The 27,808-nt window shown below is 42.4% G+C and overlaps 2 protein-coding genes across 6 annotated transcripts in view; one reads left to right on the top strand and one right to left on the bottom strand.

The window, feature by feature from the left end:
• Positions 1-459: 459 nt before the first annotated feature.
• SLC22A3 (solute carrier family 22 member 3) lies at positions 460-24,353 on the top strand. 5 transcript variants are annotated; one of them, XM_015858063.3, is made up of 11 exons: positions 460-1,002; positions 8,679-8,782; positions 10,739-10,893; positions 12,169-12,334; positions 12,981-13,098; positions 17,359-17,456; positions 17,591-17,805; positions 20,707-20,815; positions 20,963-21,075; positions 21,515-21,614; positions 22,671-24,353. In XM_015858063.3, the coding sequence occupies exons 1-11, from the start codon at positions 589-591 to the stop codon at positions 22,726-22,728; spliced, it is 1,650 nt and encodes a 549-aa protein (XP_015713549.2). In that variant the 5' UTR covers positions 460-588; the 3' UTR covers positions 22,729-24,353. The 5 variants fall into 5 exon arrangements, with proteins under 5 accessions (XP_015713549.2, XP_085397537.1, XP_085397538.1 ...); XM_085541409.1 differs by having other exon boundaries at positions 689-1,002; positions 10,852-10,893; XM_085541410.1 differs by lacking the exon at positions 460-1,002 and adding an exon at positions 5,189-5,246.
• The window catches only part of LOC107311524 (plasminogen), a 20,743-nt gene continuing 17,288 nt past the window's right edge, over positions 24,354-27,808 (bottom strand). The window contains exons 16-19 of the mRNA XM_015858062.3: positions 27,413-27,553; positions 26,234-26,340; positions 25,239-25,384; positions 24,354-25,035 (exon numbers count right to left, since the gene is read on the bottom strand). Of these exons, the coding sequence (XP_015713548.1) occupies positions 24,874-25,035; positions 25,239-25,384; positions 26,234-26,340; positions 27,413-27,553 (556 nt within the window). The 3' untranslated portion in view covers positions 24,354-24,873. The remainder of the gene's footprint in view (positions 25,036-25,238; positions 25,385-26,233; positions 26,341-27,412; positions 27,554-27,808) is intronic.

Raw genomic sequence — 27,808 nt, 5'->3', positions numbered from 1 at the left:
GTAAAAGACTTTATAAGTAGATGGAGCCAACTTTAAAAATATCCTGAATTTAGGATTGAAGCAGTTAGAGAGCTTTCTTTTAATTATGCTATGGAAAGACTTGCAAATTAAATCTGTACGAGTGATGAAGTAGTGCTCTGGACAAGTAATAAACCATTACTTCAGTACTCACTTCTGTTTGCTGAAGAAAGACTTCATAGTTCTCTCTGAGACAACTTTCTCTCCTGCTGAGCAGCTGCATCACTCACTGCTGCATTCTGCAACAGCCTTTGCTCTTTTCAGTTAACATTCTGCTTTGCCCTTGCACCTACATATTTACGTCAGCATTAGTGCTTCACTCACCCCTAAGGAGTTAACTGCTTTTATTACACGATCTGCTTGACATTCAGGATGAATAGGAAACACTCGCCCCTCCTCTCCGACAATATTTTCCTGCTCTTTAAATCTCTGTGCCCCGGACTGCCTGCAGCCTGGCACACCACAAGTTGCCGGCAGGTCATGCACGGGGACACCCGTGGGACATGAGCACAGTGCTGTTACAGAGCGTGATCACTGCGGGCGCATCGAGAGGGCAGGCTGCCTTGCACCATGCCCTCGTTCGATGAGGTGTTGAAGGAAGCTGGGGAATTTGGAAGATTTCAGAAAAGGGTCTTTTTCCTCCTTTGCCAGACAGGCATCACTTTTTCATTCCTGTTTGCCAGCGTGGTTTTCCTTGGGCAGGTGCCGGACAACTATTGGTGCCGAATACCTGGGGCAGCTGATTTAAGTGAAAAATGCGGCTGGACGCTGGAAGAGGAGCAAAACTTCACAGTGCTTCCCCTGCTGCTGGTGAATGGCTCCTCCGGTGGGCGCTGCGAGCGGCTGGATGTGTCCTGGGATGCGGCCACAGGCTGTGCCAGCCCCCTCACCCACCACCTCGATGGCAGAGTGGGCAGCCCACCACTTATCACCTGCCAGGACTCCTGGGTGTACCGACAGCCTCATGCCTCCATTGTCAGTGAGGTAAGGAAAGGCTCTGTCCCTGCCTCAGCTCTTCCCTCTTGGTGTGGGGTTGCAGTAGGAGGACCTAAGGATGGGTCATTTCTTCGGGCACTGGTTTTCTTTACTGGGTTGGCTTTGGTCCCATGAGCAGATCAGTACAAGGAGTTTCAGTGTCAGACTTCCAGGGAAATGTGAGCTGAGCTGGCTGGTGCCTCCTCTTACTGCTCTCATTGCTCTGTTGCTGGAACACTGATTGCCGTGATGTTAAAACAAAGTGATGCCCTTGTGGCTGGGGCTGCTGGTGACCAGGTTGGACCAGCAGCATGTGTTCTCCATGTCTCCAGTGATGAATGCTGAGCTATGCAGGTAACAGTGAAAACCGGCAGCTGGCTCCCTTCTGAGATCCAATGGGAATCAGCTGCGACTGTTGTGTATGCTAAGGAAAAAAAGCCACACATCTACTCTCAAAGTTATCACTCAGCTTCTCTTGAAATGTCACAGAGTGCCACCAAGTACCTGTTACGGCTGCTGGTAAGCACTTGTAAGCACGGTGACATTTGTGAAGCTATGAAAAGCCACGTGTAATGTTGTCCTAGGAAACCCTCCGTGCAGTCTGTAATCATGAAGTGGGTGTACAGTAGTCTGCTCCAACTGTGTCACCGCTGCGGTAATGAAAAATTATACGTGTGCTTCAGGAAGCTGAGCAGGAAATAATCAAGGTGCAGTGCAAAATATGCCAGCACAGTTGCTGGCTGTGGCTTCTGCCTGGCTCACCAGTACTGACTGCACTGGAGCTATGGCCCTGAATCACAGAGTAGGGCACAGCAGCTAAAGCCTTGAGCAAACATGAGGCAGAAAGTGGCACCCACCCCAGCCTTTCAACTTGCCACTCTCCCCATCCAGCTAAGATGCTGCTGCTCACAGTTCTCAGGGTCTTCAGAGAAGAGCTTTGTGCCTTGAGTGCCAGTTTTTGTGTGCCACCACCAAAATGAGGCCACAAGTGACACGTGGGGAGCTGGTGTCCAGATTTGGTCTTGGCTGGTGGTAGTGGTGACAGGAGGGTGAACGCTGTTGGGCTGTGGCAGGGAAGCTGTGTTGCTGATGCAAAGCATGCTGCCAGGGTCAGGACAAGTGTAGGTCCTGGGGTCTTCTACCTAGGAAGCTGTGTTAGCCAGCCACCTGGTAGCTTCAGAAAAAAATATAAGGAGGTTCCTTTACTTTTGCATTTCTCTCCCTTCAGCTTTGCTGTGGCATGTAAGCTGTGCCAACAGGACTATGCTCAGAGGCCGTTTATGGCAGTTAACTGTTTTGATTTTCCAGCTGCATTGGAGTACTGGGCACGGCTTAGAGAAAATGAAACCAATGTTTGTGCTGCCACAGTAAATGGGAGCAAAAGGTTGAATGTTCACTGGCAAACCCTGTGCCCAGCCTTTGTCCTGGGGGACCTGCCAGGGCTGTGTAGAGCAAGAGGGATGTGAGGTGTTTGTGGAAGCACTCCCACCTCTCTGTCAGCATGTTGGGGAAACCAGAAAGTAATAGTTTGTGACTAGCAGAGGGCATTAAGTGCCTGTCCCTGCACAGGGACGTCTAGTCACACTAACAGTGTCACCGCAGCTCCAGGGTAGTGGGAATGTGGTAAGGAATGTGACATGAACACCCTGGCTCAGCTGCTTTGAGTTCAACTATTAAAGACTCTTGATTTGAGACAATTTAAGTCCCAGATTTAATTTAGTCTCCTTGTACTCATCCGAGGTGCTAATAATTAATGACTCAATTTTAGTAGATCTCTAATCTGCTTACCCAGATCAATAAACACCTTCTCCTTTTCTCATGCATCTGCTATTAAGTGCATCATTTTGTCCAAGTATGAACAGAAATGTTTTTGTTTCTTTCAACTACCTTAAGGATTCCAGCACCTTATGTCTGCACTTTATGTCTGCTGGGGAACAGAGCAGGGCTTTTGTCCTTCCACATTTGGGAAGAGCAAAATCTATTCAGAAATCATCATTGGAAGTCATCCTCTGGTGCCGTGGTGCTTGAAGTAGATTTGAGCAAAGTGCAGCCGGGATGATCTAAAGGTTCTGAAATACCGGCAAAGGCCTCACAATGTGTGAAACTTGGCTGAGGTCCCTCTAATTTGGTAGTGTCTTTGATGATGGGTCTGAGTAGATGTCTGAGCCAAGTACGGTCTTCTCCCATTCAACTTGATGGAGCCTTATGCAACTCCATGTGAAAGTGGGAGACATAACTGTGTACATCAGTATCATGGTTTTGGCTGGGACAGTCTTAATTTTCTTCATAGATGTTGGTATGAAGCTGTGTTTTGGATTTCTGATGAAAATAGTGATAATAATACACCAGTGTTTTAGTTGCTGCTGAGCAGAGTTACACAGAGCCAAAGGCTTATTTCTTGTGCTGCCCTGCCAGCAAGGAGCTGAAGGTAACACTAAAAGCTGGGAGGGGACACAGCCAGGTCTGGTGACCCAGGCTGACCTGAGAGATATCCCATGCTCAGCAGTAAGAGCTGAGGTAAAGGAGGAGGATGTTTGGAGTGAGTGACATTTGTCTTACAGCTGCTACCTATGATGAGGACCTACGATGAAAGGGTAAGGGTTTGCAAAGTACTTTATTCGGGCATTTTTGGTGATGATGACTCCTACAGGCATACTCATGACTAACAGTCACAGCTGCAGCTTGAACTGCCTGTCAAGGTGCATGAAAGCATGAGGAAAGTCTGGGTGCTCATCAGCAGCTACAGCACAGCTGGAATATTTTGGGCTTATATTAGCAGCCTGGGCTGGCAAAACTTCAGTAGAAGGGACTGGTTCTAATCTGTCTTGTCTGTTGCAAGTCTCCATGACACAGATGATGTCATTTTAGGACTTGACAACAATTTATAGTCCAAGTGTGAGGTTTGAGGTGAACAAGTGATAATTCAAACATATCCTGTTGCACCTGCTGTGAATAAATTTTCTTACTCCTCTGCTTGCATCAGAAAATAAGTCAGCCAACATTTGCAGAACCTGCAAGCAGGACTGTAATGTTTGTTTCAGTTTCTACAGTCCCTTAGCTTGGGGGATAATGTGGCGGTTCAGGTCTGGCTGAAGATATCACAGCTGGTCCTTTTGCTCCCCTCTGAAACAAGAAACAACCTTGAAGCACTGATCTAGTGTGATCGTTGTCGCTGGCACAACACTACAGTGTCTTATTTCCACTGTCACTATGGGATTAATATTAAGCAGCGAAGGGAATGTGGAGACAGCAGACACGAGCTCAGAGAGAAGTAATGGCTAAATTTCCTACAAAACTCTCCTCTTTGCATGTGTGGGAGGGGCTGGAGCTGTTCTTTGCAGTTACACAGTGGGGCCATGTTTCTGTTGAGCTAGCTGGTACTGGCTGAAGGACTGGGCCTTGGCTTGTCATGCTGTTCTTCGGACAGATGCTGTTTCTTAAGAGACTATATGTTTCTCTGGGAACAGAGTAAAGGCTGGCTCCATTTGTCCTGGTAGGTGCTCAGCTTGAAGTAAGACATGGAAAATGACTGGGTCCTTTAGCACTCTTTCAGAAGGTTTTACAAAAAGATTATTTCTCCATTTCCTCTGTGTGTACTTGCAGGGGCTTTCATTGTATTAAGTATATATTAAAGATAGCACTTTGGCTGTCTAGAGTATGCAAGAGATGAGTGCTTCCCAGCAACAAATAAACAACTCCAATTTTTCTTTTGCAACAAACATTATCTTAAACTCTTTGTTGCTCTGTTTGACCACTTGTATGGATGCCACTTAACACATGTGTATAGGTTTTAACTATGCTACTGAATCTGGGGTGATGGATCATTGTAGGTCACTTTAATCAAATGATGGGTGAAACTCCTCATTGGAACTTTATTATGTCAGGTAATAAAGTACTTCCAGACTCCTACACAAAAGTGCAATGTTTTGAGGAGCTTTTAATGAAATGTTGTCATTCAAAGCAGCACATGTCTGCAGGGATAGGTGTGCTGAAGCATTGTGGGACTTGGTGTGTAAAGCCTCTTGTATGGTAACTGCTGAGTCGCAGCCTGAACCACTGATTGAGCATCTGGGGAAAGGACCCAGTCAGCCCTGGGAGCACAGGTGAAGGCAATTCAGCTTCATGACCAGAAGGAGTGGAGCCTGGCTGCACCTCTCTTAGACCTCATTTAAGGGCTGACTGTCACTGGGAAAGGTTCTTTTTTTGGAGATCCCTCCTGGAGGTCTATGGACCTGGAATCTTCTGATATGAGGGTGAGCAATCTTCCTTTATAGCACCTCTCTATCACGCTGATTCTTCTGTCATCACGTTTCTGTTGTAACACCTTTCCCATCGTATTGATCTGTCCAATTGCTATGCCTCTCAAGTACATGGAATTGTAAGTCTGCTATTAGCCTTCATGTCCAGCTGAAATGGAAAATGCATGTCACTTGCCAAAACTATGAGGAAATAAGATGTTGACACAAATTATGTTTCATAATCATTAGTCAAGTATGAGCACTTATTCTGTTCTTATCTTAGTTGGTTCCCTCCCCTTTTCTAAGAATTTCTTCTCTAATGACATGCAGAGATCCAGTGCTAAACCTCTTCGTTATCACAGAATGATCTAACCAATATAGTTTGCTGCTGCTTTGAAGATCAGCAAAGAAGTGCACCAGCATTGTTCCTTCAGTCACACCAAGGGGCAATTCTGCCCTGGGACTTCATGTTAATATTCAAGCCTCTAGTGCTTGGGAAGGTGTCCATCACTGGGATGTTCTTCCAAGCAGGGGTGTCCACCTGCCTGTACTGTAAAGCTATCAGGATAGGAGGGACTGATTTCCCTGCCCTACGGATATTACAGAAGAGAATATCCTGAAGAAGATAGTACCTATTGCCTGTCTCATCCTCAAATGCTGAAGGAGGACTGGATACAACTCTGCTCACCCTGGTGTCCCCCAAAAGTTTCTCTAGGATATCTCACATTTTGCACCAGATGAGGCATTCTGGTGCAGCCATGGAGTAGCACTTCTGAAAGGAAACCCCACCTGGATCCTAGTTTGATGAGGCACTCAGTTTGATATGGTGCTCAGCAATGAGCCATCACTCTCATATCTCTTCTGCAGATTATTTTCTACTGATGTGAGCGACTGATGTAACTTTTGTGACCCTCACCAGCGGACCCTAAACTGGGAAGTTTAGGGGAAAAAAACCCAACAAAGCAGTAAAAAGCAATCAGTCAGCTGTGATTTAGACATATAGAACCTCAGAGTTTTTGATTCTCAACATTACCAATTTTCAAAAACAAGTTAGATTGCAGGATGGTAGTTTATATGTATATATATATGTATATATATATATAGGCTTGCAGTGGAAAGAACATGTACTGTCAATGAATGGGCTCTCCATTGATTTCATTACAAGGATTCCCTATTCTTATGGAAGTGCTCCTGGTTGGCAGACTCCTCACAGTGTGGATCCTATGTGCATGGACATGGCCTATGTGGTGGTGGCACAAACATCAACCTGTGCCTGGAAGGACACATGTCCTACTCTGAAGCAGAGAGGAGGCATCACCTCTTTTCTATTTATTTATTTTTTTTGGGGGGGGAGGCTGCTAGACAAGTAGATAGAGATGTTTTGGCAAGGAGGTGTCATGCAGGAGGACTACTGGCTAAATGAAGGCAGACTAAAATCCTGGATATATAGATACAAATGCTTTTCTAGTGATAAATAGGGAATATTAGGTAGAACTAAATGTCTGAAGGCCACTTAGATAAAAAGGAGATTTCCAGAGGACATGCAATTCTCTTGTAACTGTTAAATTCTCTTTTAAAGATGTCTTGCTTTTCATCTGCAAACTATTTATAAGGTAATCATTTAAATGCTAGCTGCGATGTCAAGCAAAAAGGAAAGGTTCAAGAACACTTATCTGTACCACAAGCTATTTAAGTGCATAAAAATAGGACTAATTCAAGTGTGTCTTCACTAATCTCTTCAGAAAGAACACACAGTTTCCTAGAAGTATTGTGTTTTCCTATTTACAAGAATATTTTAAAATAATTGACTATATTGTTAGCCAAGAGCTAGTTTTCATCAGTTTTCCCAGTCATCTGAGATTGATATTGAGATAAAAGACTGTTCTCCAGTAAATACATTTTTCTCTGAATGTTTCTGGCATGTGTTCTCCCCCTCTTCTCTGTAACAGCTTGTTCACACTGCCTGTTTATAACAAAGAGAGATCAAAATACTTAAAGATTAAATGTATATTCTCTGCAAAAGTATAGATCTAAAGTATATGCTTCCAGAACCAGAGCCTGGGCAGGGCTATAATGCTGCTCTACATGGCCACTGAAGGGCCTATCACAGCTGTGGGCCTTGCAGGTTCTTGACTTTGTCCGAGGTGGTGGTGCTTGGTGGCTAGTTCAGACTTGGTAGCAGGTCAGATCTGACTCTTCCCTGGCTGTGGTGCTCCTAAGTTACCTTTGCACCTTTGGAAATGTCACTTCATGCTTTGATGGGTGGCGTGGCCTTCCCAGGATGGCAGCTCTGCAGTGCGCTGAGAGGTGTGGACCAGTCCTGGGCTTGGTCTCTGAAATCAACAAATGAATTCAAGGGAGAACCATTTTCTTAATGGATTTTGATGTCTGTGTAAGCATAAGCTCATCTTGACATTGCTTTAGCAGTTTTGTTATTACGTGCATCTTTTAATTTTTTCTCATGCTGATTTTATGGGTGTTTCTGGCAGGGCAGTAATGCTCTCACTTTGGCTTTCTGGCTTATAAGGGGAGTCCTCTCTCATGACCATCTTCTGGAGGAACAAGTATCAGAGTACTTTTTGCTCTCTAACTCAGGCAATTCTGTGAAGGGCTCTTAAATATAGTCCTGTATGAGCCTGCTAATCTATTAGTCTGATACATCCGTCCAAGGTCTGAATCATAAGGAGCTGAGCTGTTTGTGAGGTGCTAAGTATTCTTGACCCCTTGCAGGAAAGGGTATTCACTCTGCAGGCCATGAAATCAAACTATCTGTTATTTCTGGGGACTGTTAGCAGAGCGATGTGAGGACTTCTCTGCCTGTCTTAGAGAATGACATATTCAGAGTGACTCCACAGGCATTTGCTGGAAGGAGAATAAAGTGGTGCAAAGGCTTATGTGAAGTTGTGTTGATAGCTGGAGCACAGATGCAGTTTGAAGCTGGCTTTCTGCTTTGTTCTGTGAGAGCAATTGCTGCATTGTACAAAAGCTCAGCTGAGCAGCAGTGTTCAGCTCCAGCCAAAACGCATTGTATATGCCTGAAATGAAGGCTCAGTGGACCAGAGCCTTTCCAGAGGATCTGCTGAACGGGTGTTGTGGTTTAACCCAGTTGGTGGCTAAACACTACACAGTCCTTTGCTTGCTCCCACCCTTCCCTGTGAGATAGGGGAGAAAACATGGGGGGAGAGGGAGATTATAACCATAAACTTATGGGTTGAGATAAAACTGTTTACTAAGATAGGGAAAAGAAAAAGGATAATACTTACAACTATACGTATGTGAATGTATATAACAAGTGATGCACCATTGAAACCAACTGATTCCTGCATGTAAGGTGTGGTGTCAAAAACTCCAGCTCCTCTTCCTGCTTATGTTGTTTCTGTACTGCTTTGCTTTGGGGATGATGAATAATCTCTCCAGGATGTTTACATCTCTCTCTTGATCCCACAGTATAATCTTGTGTGTGGCCGTGCCTGGATGCTGGATCTCTCACAGGCTATCCTCAACCTGGGCTTTCTGGCTGGTGCCTTCACCCTTGGCTATGCAGCAGACAGGTAAAGCATTAGCACTGCTGTCCTTCTATTTGTTTTGAGATGGAATAACTTGTAGTGACCTGCACTAAGCACACATGACCACTTTAGAGGTTTAGTGAACTTTGGGTAAACATCTCCAGTCTGGGTTAACCAAACCTTGACTTCCTTTTGGGCTGGAATCTTCAGGCAGTGATACTTTCTAATCATACTTGGGCTTTAAAATGTCATGAAAGGAGCTTTCCTTGTGGTTTCCAATGTTTTCTGTATACATTTAGACCCAGGAAGGGCAGAAGGAAATGGAATGAAAAGGATGTATTCATAAGAGCTTTCTGGAATGGTGATTACTGGAAAATACTTAAAGGAACCATTGAGGAAAGCAGTTACTTGAGGAGAAGAGGAGAAAGCACAGTAGGTTAACTCTTTTCACATACTGGACTCACATGTAGACCATCAAGATCATAGCTCTGTATGGTCTTTAACTGTGTTAGGGCTGAATGAATATCAAAGAAAAGATGTGGTTGACACCCAGGCTTGGGCAGCAGCCCACTCTAGAACAGGGATCCCCCAATATTTTTACCTATTTCTCTCTCTTACAGTGGAAGGAGGAGCCTGGCTTATGTTTTGTGTTGGTAATTACTGATAGGCAACATATGCTTTGCCTAAGAGCACCCCTGTTCACTATTATCAGTTATCAAAGAAAAATCAAGGCAGAAATATGCTCTGCCAGTGAAGTGGACAGCAAGAAGAACCATAGAATTAATCAGAATTTAAACTCAGATACCAAATTTTAACCTAGCAAACAAGAGTACTTTTAAGGAAAACCTGATCTCTTCAAGGGATATAGTAGTAAAGAACATGGGAAAGAGGAAGAGATGTCATGGCACTGGCATCTTAGGTTATCTTTGCTCAGTGTTCGGTTGTGCAGTTGTAATACTAGTACCTTAAGACTGTATAATGAGAGACATTGCAGTTAACTATTAAATAATAACGTGTCCAGGAGTACCTGTGTGTTAGTCATAGGCTATCTACAGCAAAACTATGATTGCTGTGTCTTGATAGAGGCGCTGGAGGAATGTGCTGCACCCAGACCATTAAAGTCTTTTCTTCTTGATGGCACTCAGGAAAACTGACTGAAGTGAAAATAACTTTCTACCCAGATTATTGTTTCATAGCAATTCTTCTCATAAAACCTTTTGAACAAAATGAACAAATGTACTCTCGCTAATCCTTTCTGGTAATGTAAACAACTGTATCAGTTTTTAGTTTATTTTTTTAAAGCTGTAAAAGTAACAACAGAAAAGATCAAAATGGAAATGGAATGGAAATTCTAGTTGGGTTCCAAGGACATGATTAAACTTATAGGGAGGTTTTATTGTGTTTTTTCTTTGCCTTTTTTTTTTTTTTCTCCCTGTTTTTCTTCTGGAATTGTGGCTTAATTTCATTGCACCCATTAATACTGACACTATTTGTTTGCTGGAAAATGAGACTCATGAGTAACCTAGGCAGATTTGAAAACCAAGTGATCTTAAACCTTAAAAAAGCCCACACTGGAAAATCAGATAAAATGACTATGGAAGAAATAGCTTGCTTTCACAGAGCTGGCTACAATTACAATTAAGAGGCTACTCTGTGTAAACAGAATTCTCCCCCCCAGAAAAATTTCTCCTATTTCATCTGGATCAAAACTACAAACTGTAACTTAGGAGCCATAATTTAGCTATGATATGATTGCCAGTTTTTTAAAATAAAAAGGAATCTGGTGAGAACATTACCAGTTTTAAAATTAGCGATGTAAAGTCAGTGGTAACTACCATGGAGAAAAGAGCCTCATATCCTGAGATCCAAGACTGCAAAGTTTCAGGCAACCTCCATTTGGAACAAGGCATGTTTCGAAAAGGCACCTCTTCAAATTAAACATTCAAATGAGATGATACATTCTATCGACTATCATAATTTCCATTTTCTTTTTTTCAACAGATATGGCAGAATCCTCATCTACCTGCTCTCCTGCCTTGGGGTTGGGATATGTGGTGTCATAGTGGCATTTGCACCAAACTTTACTCTATTTTTGATCTTCCGTTTTCTCCAAGGTGTCTTTGGCAAGGGAACCTGGATGACATGCTATGTTATTGGTGAGAATTATTACTATTATTATTATTTTTTTTTATTTTTTTTTTCTGGTTCAGAAAAATGATGGTATGAGGAATGGGGGACAAGAAGTCTGGCTATGCCAGAACAGAGGGGATGACAAATAACACAAGTCTATCCTATTGAATGCATTTATTCTCAGTGACAAGATAGATGCATGTGAATTGTAACTTGAGATGATCCTTGGCCTGGGCCAATGAGGTACATGAGGTTCCTTACTGGTATTATTATATTCTGAAAGAGAAGAAAGGAAAGCTCTCTCATATATAGCATCAAAACAGCAGGGATCCAGACTGTTTAATAGCTCATAGTCATGGCTCAGTGATGAAGTTCCTTCATAGCAAGCTTACTTTTCATGAGAGAAATGTATTGTCATCAGCAACTTGAACGACTGCCACGTTCAGAAAAGGGAAACTTTCCAGCATCCTTCTAGAGCATGAAATTGGATGACATTAAGGAAAGCATCCTACCAGAGATAATGCATCAGATTCTTTTTAAAAAGGGAGTAATCAATAATCTGTTGTGGTAAACCAAAACACAGTGGAAATATCGTTTAGTGCAAAATTTGTACCATCACTGTAGTCTGTGGGGCCTGTGATTATTATTATTATTATTCTTTTTCAAATGCCTGGATATAGTCAACGAATAAAAGCAAAACTACAATCAGACATAAATGGTTATGGTGAGTCCCAGAAGCCCTATGGGGTCATGGGTACATGCATGCTACCTCCAAGCCTTTTTGTAGCCCACTCAGCATCTGCAGCCCAGAAGCACTCTGTCTTCTGAGTGAAGTTTCATTGTGGATCAGTTCAGGTCTGAAGTCTGGCAAAAGGGCCAGAATTTGCTAAAGACTCAGACAGTTAAAGTCTCTTTCCCATGGAGGTTTTGTCTGGATTGACCGCAAGTACAGTCCCTGCCTGGACAATGCTCTGATCTGGAGCATAAGCCAAAATTATGTGAGGGAGAATGCAAACAACTGCTACTAATTGTGATGCAGTCTCAAGACCTTGGTCTGTCCCTGTTTGATTTGTTAGTAAATGTGCAGTCAGAGACTGCTAGATGAAGAATGATGGATGGGGGTGATATCACTCATGTTTGGACAGACCTTGTGACAGCTTAAAAAGCTGAAGGCAAGATGATGGGCTAGGCAGACTTGTGAGCTGATACAGTACCATCCTTCCTTATGGTTCACCACTGATGTTTTTCTTTGGAGTTAGCTTTGATTCTGTTTTGTTTATTCTGGCTTTCTATCTGCACAGTGACAGAGATTGTTGGTTCTGACCAGCGGATCGTTGGGATTGCGATACAGATATTCTTCACCCTGGGAATTATAATTCTCCCTGGAATTGCCTACTTGGTTCCCACCTGGCAGGGGATCCAGCTGGCCATTTCACTGCCCAACTTCCTTTTCCTGCTCTACTACTGGTAATATTGCAGTCATTGCTCTTGTTATTACTATTGCTATTAGAACATCTTGAGTCCACCGCAGTGGCTCAAAGTCTCTAGTGTGCAAGATGTAAGTTAGGAGGGAGATCTTGTGTACTCACACATACATACTAAGCAATATATTCTTCTCCTGCATGTTATACTGTTTCTTCAATTATTTTCTGTCATTGCCATAGCACTTTTAGAATGTGATTAATCTTAACTGCAAGTAAACAGAAACTGAAATACTGATTTGTAGTCTTGCTTTGGGCACGGTTTATAAAATACATATGCATATAGCTAAAAGCTTGCTGGTCTGTCTGTTCTTAAAAGCATGCATGGTTAATACTGACTTTCAGTAGTCTCTTGCGGATCTTTACTAACAACCTGATGGCTTGTTGGTTATTGTGCTTTGATGTACAGTGCCCATATAAAGGTAAGAAATCTAACTTGAACTTTGCAAAGTATTGACCGTCTATTTTCCCCCTTTTGCCCACAAGGATGACATACTGTGTGGGAGACTGAGGAGTCTTCTCTTCTAAAGACTGAAAAATCAGCATGTTGGGTATAAAAGCAGGCAAAAGGACTTTTCTTTATTTAAGACTTTAATGGGCGAAGCCCCTGTTAATGACTTCTGTTCTTACAGGGTTGTTCCTGAATCTCCACGTTGGCTTCTGACACGCAAAGAAGGAGAGAAGGCATTAAAAATCATGCATGACATTGCAAAGCACAATGGAAAATATCTCTCACCTCATTACTCTGAGGTACTGTCACCTGTCTGAGCTAGATTTTTTTTTCTAAGATTTCTTAGTCTTTTGAAGGTTCAGTGTGATTTGTGTGGTGGGCAACACTTGAAGCACCACACCAAAACAAGATTTTAAGTTGTTATGTGCAAGAGTGTTAGAAAGTACAGTTGGCATCCTGGGTTCTGACAGATTGGTATCTCACTAAGTTCTGTCCCATTGCTTTTCTTTAGAAGGAGAGAAACTGAGATTTATCTGAGTTTTGTTTGTTTTTTAAAGTGGAAATACTTCACAAAAGTCCTATAATATTGTTCTGGATGAACCCCAAGCAATTATGTTTGATACTTTCTTCCTCAAACACCAAACAGCTCTTTCCTAATGCACAGGATTTTATTCATCTGCTAAGTAATGTGCTCCATAAATCAGTCACTCACCTGAAGCAGCTCTGCTAATTCAAGAGCATTACTGCCATAACTATAGATATTGCAAGAAGCATACAAGAAGTCTGCAAATATGGAAGTATTATAGAAATGGCTAGTTGGTTTTTACCTATATCCCATTATATTTTCACTTAATGAAGTGTATGTTAATGACAGCTCAGGAAAACTATCTTTACACGGTAGGTTCTGTAGAGATGCTGGACCCTGATCTATTCTGTACCTCTTAAGATATGTATCTAGACTAACGATTTTCTAAAGTCAAAACTAGACATACTCTTAGGGCTTAGTGTGCTGAAGCTCACATTTCCATAGTCAGCTGCTTTATTCATAAGCAACTTAAGTACCATTATGATGCTGTAATGAAATTTTTTGTATGTTACATTGTTCAGGGGAGCAGGAAAAGGGTAATGATGGGGGTGGAGGGTGGGAGGGAGTGTTTGTTGGGGAAGAAGTTATACTTCACTTCTGTGTCCAAGAAATGGAATATACATAATAAGAATGTTGTATGCTAGAGAAATAATGTGATTGAGGGAGATCTGAGGAGAAGTAATAGTTTAGCTCAGCATTCAGAGCCATGTCACCAGTGAAAGCCAAAGCATGAATGTAATACCGGCCAAGGTCAGGAAGTCAGCCTGAGCTGTCCCACAAAGCAGAATGAGATGTGCAGAGCTAGCCTTTACTGTGGCAGAAGTGCAGGTTGAAAACAGTGAGAGAGAAGTAAATTGAAAAGGCTAACTAATGAGAAAGAAATGGTTAACCCTGTTTGTTGTGCTTGTCTGGGGCAGATACCCCAGTGAGGTTCACGTTTCCTGCATTACCCAGTGCTGAGCTTGGCCAATGATGGGAAAAGCTGTGCTGCTGCAGCTTCTCCTCTGCATGCAGTTCTTGCACCCCTCCTTCCCACCATCCCTTGCCCAGACATCAGCATATTCAAAGCCTCACATCAGAATGCAGATGTGTCTTTCCCTACTTTTTGCTGTAAGTCATATTTAATTTCTTTCAGAAGCGTTCCACCTCATGACCCTGAGGCACTCATAGCTGCAGCAGATTAACCCAGCTTCAAGCTGGATCTGTTCCTGGGACCTTTTCAATATGCAATGTGTCATCTTTGGTGCTGTGCCCAGAAGAGAGTATCTCCGGGGAGCACGTTAGCAGAGGAGTGAGTGCATTTCTCACATTAACTCACATCAGAGTTCTCATTCACATTGCAACTCCAGAGTTTCAGGTAGCGAAGTGCAGGTGTGGAAGGATAGGGCCGGGAAGTGTTATCCTTCATCATATTTTGGCAAAGATTTTCCTGTCCCTCTACAACAATTTCATTGCCTGCATCCTTTGTATGGCTCTGGATGTATCAGCCCTGTGTTTTTACTGGCACACAGAAACCACAGATGACCTTTGTATAAAAACAGATAAACGTTTCTTTCTGTTGCTCTTTGAGATGTGACATTGGCACGGTTCAGTTCTGTACAGACCTCATTAACTTTTTGTTGTATATTATAAACATTTTTTCCCAGTTGCTTGTAATTATCTTAGTATTTATTTTTCACACTAATTGTTTCATACTTGATCTCTATTCAAAAGGAGAATGAGTCATAACTAGTTGGCTAAGAACTGCTTCATGAGAGAGTCTCTCCCTTTACACTAAGGCATTTCCAGCATATGTATTAACTTAGATGTATGTGTTATACATATGCACGTGTGCTGTCCTGCACAGAGTTAAGACATGCAGACTTATATGTCTGTGCTATGAGTAGCCTTTGAGACTTATTGCTGAAAAACTGAGATGTAATTTGGTGGGACATAAACATGTCATGGAAGTTAATTATAAAACTTCCCGCAGAGTCTTCACATTGTGTATCTTTGGAAACATGGGCTCTTGTCTTTGAATTCCTAGCTGCACTGATGTGAATAGCAAAGTTCTCCATGACTTCAAGGGAGAAAAGAAGAATTTTCTTCCAGATGAATTGTTGACTCTTTGGTGTTTTATTTCTTCATCTATACAGAATGCTCAGTTATGCTTGGCGTTATTATGACTTTATTTAGACATTAAAATGTATGGTAGCAGCCATGCTGAATTTATCTTCTGTCTTTTGGAAGACTAAAACCATATTTGCACAAAGGCACAGCTGGTGGCTGGCAGCCTGCTCTTACAAACAAGTCATGTCAGCTTTGTAACTATACTATGAGCAAGTCCAAGAGCACTGCAGAAACCCAGCAACCTCAGCCTGCCCTACAAAATGCTCTGGAATGCGGCAGAAGTGGCAGTGCTTTGAAGAAAACTCAAGGCTCTGGCTGCAGAAGAAAGGCAAAAGGGAGTAGAAAGGAAGTTCAAACAATTGTGGCATTTGTCTCTCTATTTAGAAAGCTTTGTGACTCTCAGTTACGGAAAGCCATGATCAGATATGGCGATATAAATCTTGCTGAAAACATCTGTGCTACTTTGTCACCTGAACAACAAACACAGAGCTACAGCCATGGGCACAGCCCTGGCTGAACTGAGGAGACATTTGGATGATGCTTTGCCCTTTACCTGTTGCTTCTTCATGAATGTGCATGGTCCCACATACTTTTCTGTGTCACCTTACCTTCCTGTAGGCCAGGATTGCTTCCCTGGGCTCCTGGCATAGGACAGTAACTTTGAGTCCCAGCAGGCAGGCTGCCTGAAGTCCCCCTCAAAATGCACCAGGTTTAACTCTGTGTTTCCTTCAGCTTTTCTGTGAGCCAATGAAAATTCCAACCATGGCTGCCAGTCCTTGGGCAGACCTGTGGTTGATCTCTGCCTAAAACCACCTGTCTCTTCTCTTTCTCACCTGCAAAAGGAATAGAAGAATCAAAGGGCAGCCTCTTAGCTCTGTCACTAGCCTGTGTTTTAATGTTATGTCTCTGTAAATGTCAATAGTGAATGCTAAGGGAGCAAAATACGGGCAATGTCTTGGACAGGGATAGCCTGATCCTTCCCCTGGTATGTTCCCCAGCCTCTGGTTCCTGGCAGGCTTGGGAAACCCCTGGCCAGGTTCTTCTTCTGACCTACCACGTTTAAAAACTACTGTCCAAGTAAGCCTCTGTGGATGTGCTTAATCCCTTTTTGGCCCTCCTAGTGTTCTGGCTCCACAAAACCTTAAGGCAGTGAGCTCCAAAGTATAGTCATAATATAATTGTGTAATCAACCTGCCCTTTTCTGTTATTGTTAAACCTTCTTGCTAATTACTTCATCATCTGCCTCATTATAATTGTGCTAGAGGAAGTGTGAGCAGATTTACTTAACCTCTGAGGCATATGAGAATCATGAATTCATACTTCACAGGATTTTTAGTTGTTTCAGGGTAAAACCTTGCTCAGCATAGTGCTTTGTATTTGAAGTGCCTCTGAATTTCACCAGCTAAATTCTGCAGCTCCTTCACAGATCTAATTTTTCTCACATTTCCTGCTGCCCATCTTTGTCACCAGTGACCATCCCACAACAAATTGCTTTGCCTGTCCTGTGGCCTTCTCTGCTCCTAATGACCATAGTGTGGACAAAGCTATTTACTGTCTTTCATGGGATTCCAGGTCAATCTCTTTCAGTTTGCTATGAGGAAATCATTTTTCCACTCTCAAGTCAATATTTGAGATTATTTTTTTCCCCCAATTTTTGCACTGTCATTGCTAAAGAAAACCAGTGTCTGATTTCAATTATAAGCTATTTCCAATAACTACATAATGCGCCTGAGTGCTAAAAGCAGCAAACCAGGCTGTCAGCGTGTTTACTCGCTGACTGAAATACTGCTGAGCACTGCATTTACTTAGATACTGCGCTGTGAGATGCCTGACGGCTGATTTTGTTCCTTGCCTTTCTCCTCAGATCACTGTTAGTAACATGGAGGTCACCAATCCCTCCTTTCTTGACCTGGTGAAGACTCCTTGGATGAGGAGGAACACACTCATCCTGATGTATGCCTGGTGAGTGGCCACAATCGGTACTGCTTGTTACACAGGTGGGACATTATCAAGGATAATCTCCTGCTGACTTGAAGGGACTTTCTAGCCATTTGCAGTCATTTGCCTCTCAGTACTATTTTGCCTTTGGTTTTAAGGTTCACAAGTGCCCTGATCTACCAAGGGCTTGTCATGCGCCTAGGAATTGTTGGAGGAAACCTCTACCTGGACTTCTTCATCTCAGGAGCTGTTGAGTTGCCTGCTGCTCTCATAATTTTAATCACAATTGATCGCATTGGCCGGCGCCTTCCCTTTGCAATAAGCAACATCGTGGCAGGAATTGCATGCCTTATTACTGCCTTCTTGCCAGAAGGTAATTTCCAATCCTTCCCTACGTTGGGCTATTTAGGTCAGTGGCTTTTCTCTCTGACACCTCTTAAACAAGGGCATGTAGACAAAAGCAAAAGGTGTCCAGTGATGCAAGCAGAACCAAGCGTCATGAAACAGCACAATTTATTTGCTTGTAGGCTGTCCTGGGATATGTCGCAGTTATATCTTTAATGAGCAGTGAAAAACAGGTGCGTGTAGTCTTGGAAAACGTGTATAAAGGCCCTGTACAGTTTTGAACACACATGCAAGGGAAGAACACACAAACAGGAAGGGAAAATACATTAATTGACTTGGAAGACTGTTAATGATGGAAGAAATCAGTGGTCTAGCTGAGACACTGTTGCGGTCCCCTCATTACAAAAGAAAACTATACCTGGGAATATATTATGACTCTAACCTCTTGAGATCTTCCTCAGGGCTCTCCTGATATTATCAGGCTGTTCCAGTGGCTCAGTGGTGCCAGGTTATTGTGTGCTCTGTCCACCCTAATTCATGCTCTCCCTTCCATTCTCATCCAAGGAAGAAGGGGCTGTGGCACACAGCAGGAGTTCAGGCAATGCTGATAGGGTAGAGAAATGATATGGGTTTCAATTAAGTCATTCTTTCCCGATTTCAAGGGCATGTAAAAGGTCTGATATCACTTGACGGCTTCCCAGCACTCCTTTGTTTTCTTAAAATTGTTTTTGCTCCTGTACAGCTGTTATGTTGCAGCTTCAAGTTCATATCCACGGGGGGATGGGGATGTTTGGAGATGCTGTGTACTGGGTGTTACCACATCAGTATGCTTTGCTTCAGAACAGCAAGGAACTGGCAGCCAAACAGGCATTAGAAAGGTTCATTCTTCCCCTGGTTCTTTGTGTCAACAAGTGGCAATTTCTGCTAACCAAGAGGTTTTAGTCACAGGCTTAATCAAGAGACAATAATTTTGCTTCAGAAGAGCCATGAGGAACCATTGCAGGGGTGTGATGTGTTGATGAAAGCAGGCAGATTTGGAGTGAAAGCAAAATGGAATCCTTCAGAGAGGACTGCAGGCTCACACCCCTCTCAGTTAAGTTCCCTGCAAAATGATTCCTCCAGAAGTACTTATTACAGCATGTTTGAGGACCACTGAAGTCTGTGAATGCTGGGTCTGCTCTCCTGAAGGATTTTGCCCACCATGACTCATGTTTCTGCTGCTGGGAGCCCCTGTGAAGAGCCAACATGCTGTGCATGGCTCCTGACCGGTTCTCTGCTGTGGAGCACTGCCATTTGGGCACAGAGTACCCAGTTCTGGGGGCTAAGGTACTCATAGATAGGACATCTGAGGTGCCAGTACTGCTTTCAAGTAAAATATTTACACAGATAACTTCACTAGCAGTTTGTGAGATCTGTGAGGTGCTCACACAGGTCAGGTCCCTTGGCTCAGGGATGAGCTAAACTCCTCCTCAGGGGTCCTATGGACTGAAGGGGAACCAGGCTGAGAATGTGGGTTTGTTTTGGTCTTTCCAGCCTTTGCTTTTCTGGCATGTGTTTGAAAACAGAGCTTTTCTAAGCAAAGGCAGTTTCACAACATAAAATGAAATTTGTTTCAGGTCTTGTTTGATTATTTTGGACTGGAAAAATCTGCAAACATCCATTTTCTGGGTTTGACTGAACTGAAATGTTTTCATGTTCCTCCTATTGGAGTTCTGAGAAAGCACAATCTCTGACAGAGCCCTCTCCAGAGGCAGAGCTCCCCTTCATGCCAGGTTCAGGGTTACTGTTTTACTAGCCTCCCAGTCTGCTCAGTGTGTCCATACAGGAGACTGTCCTCCTCCAAGGACATTTTGCTGTTCCACATTATGTTCTGTGTGGCTCTCCATCAGAGGCTGTTGGCTTTCCAGATGGGGCTGGAGGACTGCTGAAGGGTTTCACATGAGTCATGATGACTCTGCCCTGTGGTGTGGATGTGGCCATCAAACCCCTTTTACCTGACTCCCTATAAACAAGCAGTGTCCAGAGCCTGAGCTGAGCAGAGAAAGCCAGCTTGAGTGGCTTCGGGATGGTTGTGCCAGATACGATACCAAATGATAAATGCCAGAGAAGGGAAGTAGGAGGATGCCTGAGTAATTCAGTGTTAGGGGTGTGTCCAATGTGCAATGGATAAACAAATTATGAATTGTAATTAGCCTGTTCTAAGGAAGATGCTATGCTGTCCTGAATCACTTAGTTGGAAGTCATTTATGATTCCCTGCAGAAGCAGCTCATGATGCTGGAAAGCAATAAATGCCAATCTAGACTGATATCTGCAGCAGTTTGACTTTCAGTCTGGCATGTGCTGATTCAACATTACTGTGTCACAGCTTTTGCTGACAGGGCTCGGAGCTTTTAGGAGCATGAAAACAGAAATAGCATGTCTGGGTGAGACCTGAGGCCCATCTAACTCCTGACAAGGAATAACTCAGGCAGATAGGCAGAGAGGATGTGTTTTCCTTCTACCTGTCCCATACAGACATGACTTGTCACCAAAATGTTAGAGGCTGATCTGACCAGGGGTAGGAACAGCTTTCCAAAATGTTTTTTTTTTCTTGTTAATCCCCAGATGTGTTGTTGGCTCTTCAATCCTGTTTTCAAGCTTGGTAAGCTACTGTTGTCACTAATTTCACATGGCAGGAGTTTTTCTATCTGTGAGGAAGAATGGTAACACTGCCAATGACTATTAGTGAGCTCAGAGCACCCAGGAGCAGCTGTAGCAGCCAGAGACTGCTCAGTAGGTCCCACCTCAGCCTAATTGGGAAAACCCTTTGCCCCTTTGCCATGCTGTAGTCAGTGCACACATCAGGGTGAAATCCTTACGAGAGCTGCTGACAGCACACTGCTGATGCAGTAAAGTCCCCCTCACCAGGGTTTCTTTCTGAATGGACAGATATCCCATGGTTCAAAACCACGGTGGCCACACTGGGAAGGCTGGGCATCACAATCGCTTTTGAAATTGTGTACCTTGTGAACTCTGAGTTGTACCCGACAACACTGAGGTAAGGCAAAACTTTTTTCTCTGCTTTTCCCATTCCCTATTTCACTGCTTTTTAGTAAAACTCATGAGGTAATTTTGGAGTTAATTGTATTGGCTCATCTGCTAGTTTGCACCTGTTAAAATATCTGTCACTGCTTTTCTTTTGCAGAAACTTTGGTGTTTCCCTGTGCTCAAGTTTGTGTGACCTAGGTGGGATCATAGCCCCATTTCTACTTTTCCGATTAGCAGCCATTTGGTTGGAGCTACCTCTGATTATTTTCAGTAAGAATTGAATTTAAATATACTTATGGTTGACATAGTCTCCTAGCAGAGCTTTTCTTTTAGAGCACTAGTGTAGCGTGTGGCCAGCCCCTTTCCACCATCACGCCTAGTGCAAGAGGCAGAACAGCAAATGGTTGAGATCTGGGTGGTTTCACAGCATTCTGTGCTGTGAAAGGCCCCCTTTAGTAAGATGATAGAAGAAGCTATGTGAGGTGCTTCAAGGCTGAAAAATCTTGCAGCTAAGTTCTGTAATGGCAGAGGAGTGAACTTAATGTCTGAAGGTGCTCACTAAGAGTAGAATTAATCAGAAATACCTGTTGTACTTTAAAATATCCCTTTAACCTTAGTCAAAGTAAGTTTTCCATATCTGATAAACCCTGAATATCAAAAAGTAACACCTTTAAAAACTGGTTTTGTTTTTCTTCCATGCCCATTGCAGGTGTTCTTGCAGCTGTCTGTGGGATCCTAGTATTACTTTTACCAGAGACAAAAGGAATCCCTCTACCCGAGACAGTGGAGGATGTAGAGCAACTTTCAGGGTATGCTATGTATTTTCTAACTTTTACCTGGTTGAGGTTTCCTGAGGGTGTTCTTCTCCAACCTTGTTGACCACCATAAATTACTGATGCTTTTTGAGCATCAAAGTAAGTTCCTGTATAGGAAACTGGTAATCACAGCCTGAACCTCTGATTAATCAGCTGAGGCAAGTGTCGGGTCAGCTGTGGGAGCACAGGTGAAGGTAATTCAGCTGTGCTCCAGGAAGGGGTGGAGCTTGACTCCACCTCTCCTAGACTTCATTTAAGGGCTGACCACCACTAAGGCAGCATCTCTTTTGAGATTGTTCCTTTGTGGAGATTGGATAACCAGCCTCAGCATTTTCCAGCTAGACTGAAGGCATTCGTATTGGTGAGTTTTTCCCTATAAATAACCTTTGGATATCTATTACCACCATCTTTATGATATTTCTGCCTTACAGTTCCCTAGTCAGGTTGATGCTATAAGCAGGTAATATTTTCCCAAATAGAAGAGTGAACTTTCCAGTACCACTAAGGCAGGTTGTTAAACGAATAACCACCACCACCAAAAACCATTGAAAGATAACCTATATTTTTCTCATAAAATTTTCCTGTGCACTTCTGGAGGCAGAAAATGATAATGTACAAGAGAGAACTGCAAAGAATATCCTGCAGTTCTCTAGTCAAGAAACTGAGCCATTGCCTCCATTAAGGTGCTGTGAAGAAGAGCCCTTGATAATGTGAGCTTGTCTACAGCTTGTGGAAGCTTCCACTGATTCATTTTATAACTGAAGGCATATATGCAGTGCTTCCCCATTTCTAGCACGTGACAAACTAGAATCTTCAATGCACTACAGGCACACAGGGAAAATTTACACCTTGGCTTGCCTGGCAGCAAATTTCTTAGTGAGCTAGTGACGTAGACTGCTGTTTCATACAGTGGGTATGGATCTTGCATCAATAACGTTTTACCACTTCAATATACAAGCAACAGGAAAAAAAAAAAAAAATTGAATGTCAGTTCTGTGGCTTGAACTACAACTCTTTTTCTCCCTCATTTATGTGTTCATTTTTCTTCAGTCACTATGGTAAATGTGGGAAGAAAAGGAAACACCAGAACACCAACTCTTATATTTGATGTCTAAAGGATGATGTTGAGCAAAGGACTGTTATCCCAGACTGGGAATTTCTTCTTCACTTGCCACCACTTTGAAGTTTGCTCCAGAGTATGGATTAAACTCCATGATCTTATTCCAAGTATAAGGACATTCAGAAAAGGTGGTGTATTCTTCTGTAAATATGAAATAAATTCATTTTATCATTATGTTGTTTCCAGGAAGAAAGCGCTCTTTGATTTTGACAGAGAACAGATCAGCTTAATTGCACTATCCAGCTCAATGAGCTTTTATTTATTTGTTTATACATTTGAGCTATTTGTTCATTGGATGATTTTGGATAGTTTTGGGGAAGAAAATATGAATATGTGAGCCTTTGCCCTTGGACCATCTGGACAAACAGAAGAACAGATGTCTCATGAGGGAGAGCACTGAACAGGGCAGCTGTTTTTGGATCAGAAGTGATAAAACTGGGAGTCTATCACCCTGGTCTGCTCCTCTTACCCAGCAACACTGCAGCAAAAGCTCTGCCCATTGAAGGTCTTTCTCAAATGTGGTAGCGCTCCTCCTTTCCTGTTATGCAGCTGTCAGTTCTTGCACAGGGCATTAGCTCTGCAGGTCAGATCATCCCACTGCCCATTGGTGCTTCTCTCCAGACCTGTGGTCTTGTGTCCCACACATGCTGATTTTTTTTCCATTCTAAAATATACTCCCTGCCCATTCCTGCAAGCCAAATCATCTCACCCTGACCAGGACCTAGGTGACTCAAGTTCCTTCTTCTCATTGTTACTTGTCATCTTTCTGGTTGAGGATAAGTTATTTGGGATACTGACAGGGATGTTAAGCTGTCTTGGGAAGATGAGCAAAGATGAGATGAGCTTTGTTTATAGAGGGAAGTATTAAATGGATCCTGTTGTTTGAAGTTGACCCGGAGCGGAAATGTTTGATCTCTGGCTCTGCAAGCAGATAAAGGGACATCTCACTCCCTTTCATCATGTATGACCTCCACCTAGTGCTGGGTCCCGGTCAGAGACAGACAATACCCTCCTTATAATGAAGAACTTCAGAAGATGTGATAATTGAACAGGACCATGTCATGGATAATGAAGAATTAAACAAAGGAAGCAAAGGAAATTGAGTTGTAAAGAGCCTTAGAAGATCCAAAACCAACAGATTTGGTGTGAACAAATTGAGGAGTGAACTTTCAAACTTCATACCACAAATGACTGATGCTAGCATTAAGTTTAGTGCTGCTGAATTACTACTACTCTTGCTTAACTATCTTATGAGCACTAATAGTTTCCCATGCATGGGGTTTTCCAGTCTTATGGGCACAGAATTCATTTCCTGTAACCACAGGCATACGTACTTCCTCTTCATTTAGAGAAGGAAAAGCTATATGTAATGGTAAGGCAAGTTATATAGTGAAACAAGACCAGTGCTGTGGGCAACAGAAGTTTATAATACACTACCTGCATTGTCATTACTTGCTGTAATGACTGATATTAGTTATTTCTCTGTCTTCACTATGAGCTAACTTTAGGATAAGGGTATTTTTTTATTCACTGTTTTGTATCTATGATGCAACGTTTGTGTTTCTGCTGACACAAATTTCCACATCAATAAAAAAAAAAAAAAAGAAAGAAAATACAAGCCAAATGTGTTTATTTTTTTCCGTGTAGTTAATGCAGTCAGATATATCTAATAAAACACAGCAGGCATAAAAGATGTGTACAGTGAGTTTCTTCTTCTTTTTATCATTGAATTGCTGGAAAAAGATCAAACAGCTCATAGAAAATGAAGGATATTCTCCTTTCTTCATCTGTTGGAGACACAACATCTTGGGGATTTCAACCTTAGAATAAAGTCATTGTAGAGTCTCATATAGGATCAAAATGCAGATATTCAGTTACAGTTGGTGTTGGGATTTTCTACAAGTATTTTAAAGGTGTGTTGGTCTATTGTCAAACATAGCAAACCACAGAATGTATAGAAAGAGGGTAATGCAGTCAGCTGAGTTTTGCAGCAATAAACATTACCTTAAAGCAATTGTAAGTGGATGATCATATTTATTTTGCTTTTTAGGAATGATTGTAGCTTTAATATTGCACTTGTAATATTTCTAATGTGCATACTGCTTTCCAGGAGAGGGCAGTCCATACCCAGGATCAGTTGTTTTCCATTACGCTCTTAATCCAAGGAATATAATTAGAAACTCGAACGTAAACTCCAGGTTTCATGGGTTGGGCACAGCCAAGGCCCCAAGAGGTGACTCCATGTTGGACAAATCTGTCTTGGTCCAGACAAACCAGAGGTCCTCCACTGTCTCCCTAAATAGAGTGAGAAAAAACAAAATGAGAGCTTAAGATGTGAAGAGTGGTGTTCTCACAGGAGGTACAGAAATGGAACTACCTCTTGAATGAGAGGCCCCCATGTGTTATAAGAAAGCACTAGAACTTTAGCCAGAGAGTTTTCTCACGTATGCTGTTGAGCAGTGTTATAACCAATGCTGATGCTCACAGCCCTTTCTTACCTGGCAGGTATCTGTGCCCCCATGAATATTCCCAGCACAGAGCTCATGTTTTTTGACTCTCCCATTCAAAAATTCGGGGCGGTTGCATATTTTATTCTCAATTACAGGGAAGCCAGTTTCCTTTAAATAGCCTTCACCAGGAGTTCCTTTGCAAGTAAACAAAGTAAATTGTAATTAAAAAACCCCAGCAAGTTAAATGACAAAGATACATCAGCATAATCATGAAACAAATATCAGGATAGGAATAAGCAGTAAAATAAACAGTGTTTATGAACACGCTTTCCATGCACACATAGAGCAATTCCAAAATCAGTAAGCATTGTCAGTAGTACCATAGTGCTTATCACCTTTTAATACAGTGATTGCCCTTACTGTTCTCACAGAGAATACATATGGGTCATTCCCCAACCGTTTTATTTCTCTGGGTCTGAGAATACCTCTCTGTGTAAGAAAGGAGGAAGGAAGCAGCCAGTAGAAAATGTTGCAGTGGACAGAAGCAAGGAGGCAGAAAAGATGTGATTCTCTTCTCAGCCAAGACAAAGTGGGAGGTTTGAAGATGGGAGCATTTTCATATTCAAATGAGATCTTCTTAACCTGCCTAATTGTGAGAAACATCATTTGAGAAAACAAGCAAACTCACATTATATATTAAGAAAATTGCCTACATCTACAAAAACTTTCCATCTGACTGTGTGAAAGCCTACTCAAGGGAAAAGCAGAGTGGGCTGAGAAATAAAACCAAGTATGTGCTTAGCTCTGATTCCTCTCTTTTTGTATTGGTTTTTGGTGTTCCATTGTCTGTTACTTAGACAGGATTCTTTTAGAGTCTAAATCAGAAGGAGGCTTTAGAAAGAAAGGCAGTCCCTTACAAACTGGGATGTAAAATGCTTGCATGTAAGTTTTTTGGAGGGGTGTTTGTGGCACAGAGAAGGTAAGTATACTTTAGATACAAATATACACCAAGCTCCAAAGATTGAGTGTTAATTCTGTCTCACCTTTTGTATCTCCCCAGCCTGTTACATAGCACTCCTCTCTTCCTCCTAACACAGCATTTTCTTTCGGCAAGCAAACAGGGATTACCTGATCAGTGATGACTGCTGGGCTGAAAGAAACAAACAAAAGACTCACAGGAGGTCAGTCATTAGATCATGTATCCGCGATACCACTGTTGTTTTTTTTCTCAGAGGATTTTATACAGTCAGCCTTTTTTTTCCTTGAAATTCTGAGGTAATGGTTTTTTTCTGACCACTTATATTTTAGGCTCTAATCCGACAGAATACAATACACACACAAAAAAAGACCTGAAATGGAGAATGGTTCAAAAGGAAAAGATAGTAAAAATACTAAACTAAATCCAAAAGAAAGTGTTCACATATGGTTAAAATGCGGACAACAAAGCCTACCTTGCTCTGCCTGCCCTCAGCCTCACTATTTGTAGGTCATTTTCAAACTCTTAGCATATAGCAGAGGCTGAGTCATTTTTACTTAATTCTGTGTGCAGATTCTTAGGTTCAATTAACAAGCCACTTTAATTGTGCTGTGTTTTGGATTTTCATTGCAGGCAGAGAAAGCAAAGAATAAGTGCACGTTCACATCTGCTTGTAGCTATGTAGATGTATTCCTATCAATTGCATAGCATGCTGGAGTTTCAAACCAACAGAAACAGATGAAGGAAGTGCTAACCTGGGTATTGCATCAAAAGCATGTATTGCTTGCCTGCAATAAGGACAACATGCTGGAAGAATTCTCCCCACTCTATCATGGAAAAAGTATTGAGTCACGGTGTGCTGCCATTGTAGCTTTCAATCTTTGTTTCATTACCAAGATCAAAGTGTATAGGGAAAGTTATGGAGTGAAAGCTTTATAGGCACAACCTCCTCCTGTTCCACTACCTCCACTGCACTTCACAGCAGAGGGCTCTGAGCATACTGCTAGAGTGTGTCACCATCTCTAGCCCTCCTCCCACTCCAAAGCAGCCCTTTCCCCTTCCTGAAGCCCTGTAACTGAATCACCTTAGCATCCACTGGAGCTTCTGTAGAAAGAGAAGAGAGGGTCGTGGTATGCATAGAAACACATACTTTCATAGCACCAGCAAACAACCACTGCTTAGTTAAAAAGCAGGCAAACCAAAGTTTTCCTGTCAGAATGAAGGAAGGCTTCAGGCAAAAGGATACCTCCTCAGTTTTAGTAGAGCAATGTCCGCCCTGTGAGGCTCCTTGAACAGCTTCTCAACATCTCTTTTCTGTACTGATGTTTCTAAAGCTCTTTCTTCATGCAATCCAAGGTATACTTTATACGAAGATGGCCGTGATGACCTATTGGAAATGATTGCACACAGTGAGCAGATTAATGCATGTCCAGGACACAGGACACTTATGATAATGTTGGGCACCTAGTTCTGTCAAAAACAAAAAAGAAACCCAGCTTTGGAGTAAACTTATTTTTGTAATTCCTTATTATGGCATGTTAAACCAAGGCTTGCTATGTGCACTAGCTGGTGACAGTTACTACTCAACACTCTCTGGTTTTCAGTCAGAACTGCTTTAATGAATGATGAATAGTTTTGGCTC

This window comes from Coturnix japonica, chromosome 3 (assembly GCF_054131305.1).
Source record: "Coturnix japonica strain WE chromosome 3, WE-NBRP24, whole genome shotgun sequence".
Taxonomy (NCBI): Eukaryota; Metazoa; Chordata; class Aves; order Galliformes; family Phasianidae; genus Coturnix; species Coturnix japonica.
Note: the sequence above shows the minus strand (reverse complement) of the source record. Positions and strands in the feature narration are given on the sequence as shown.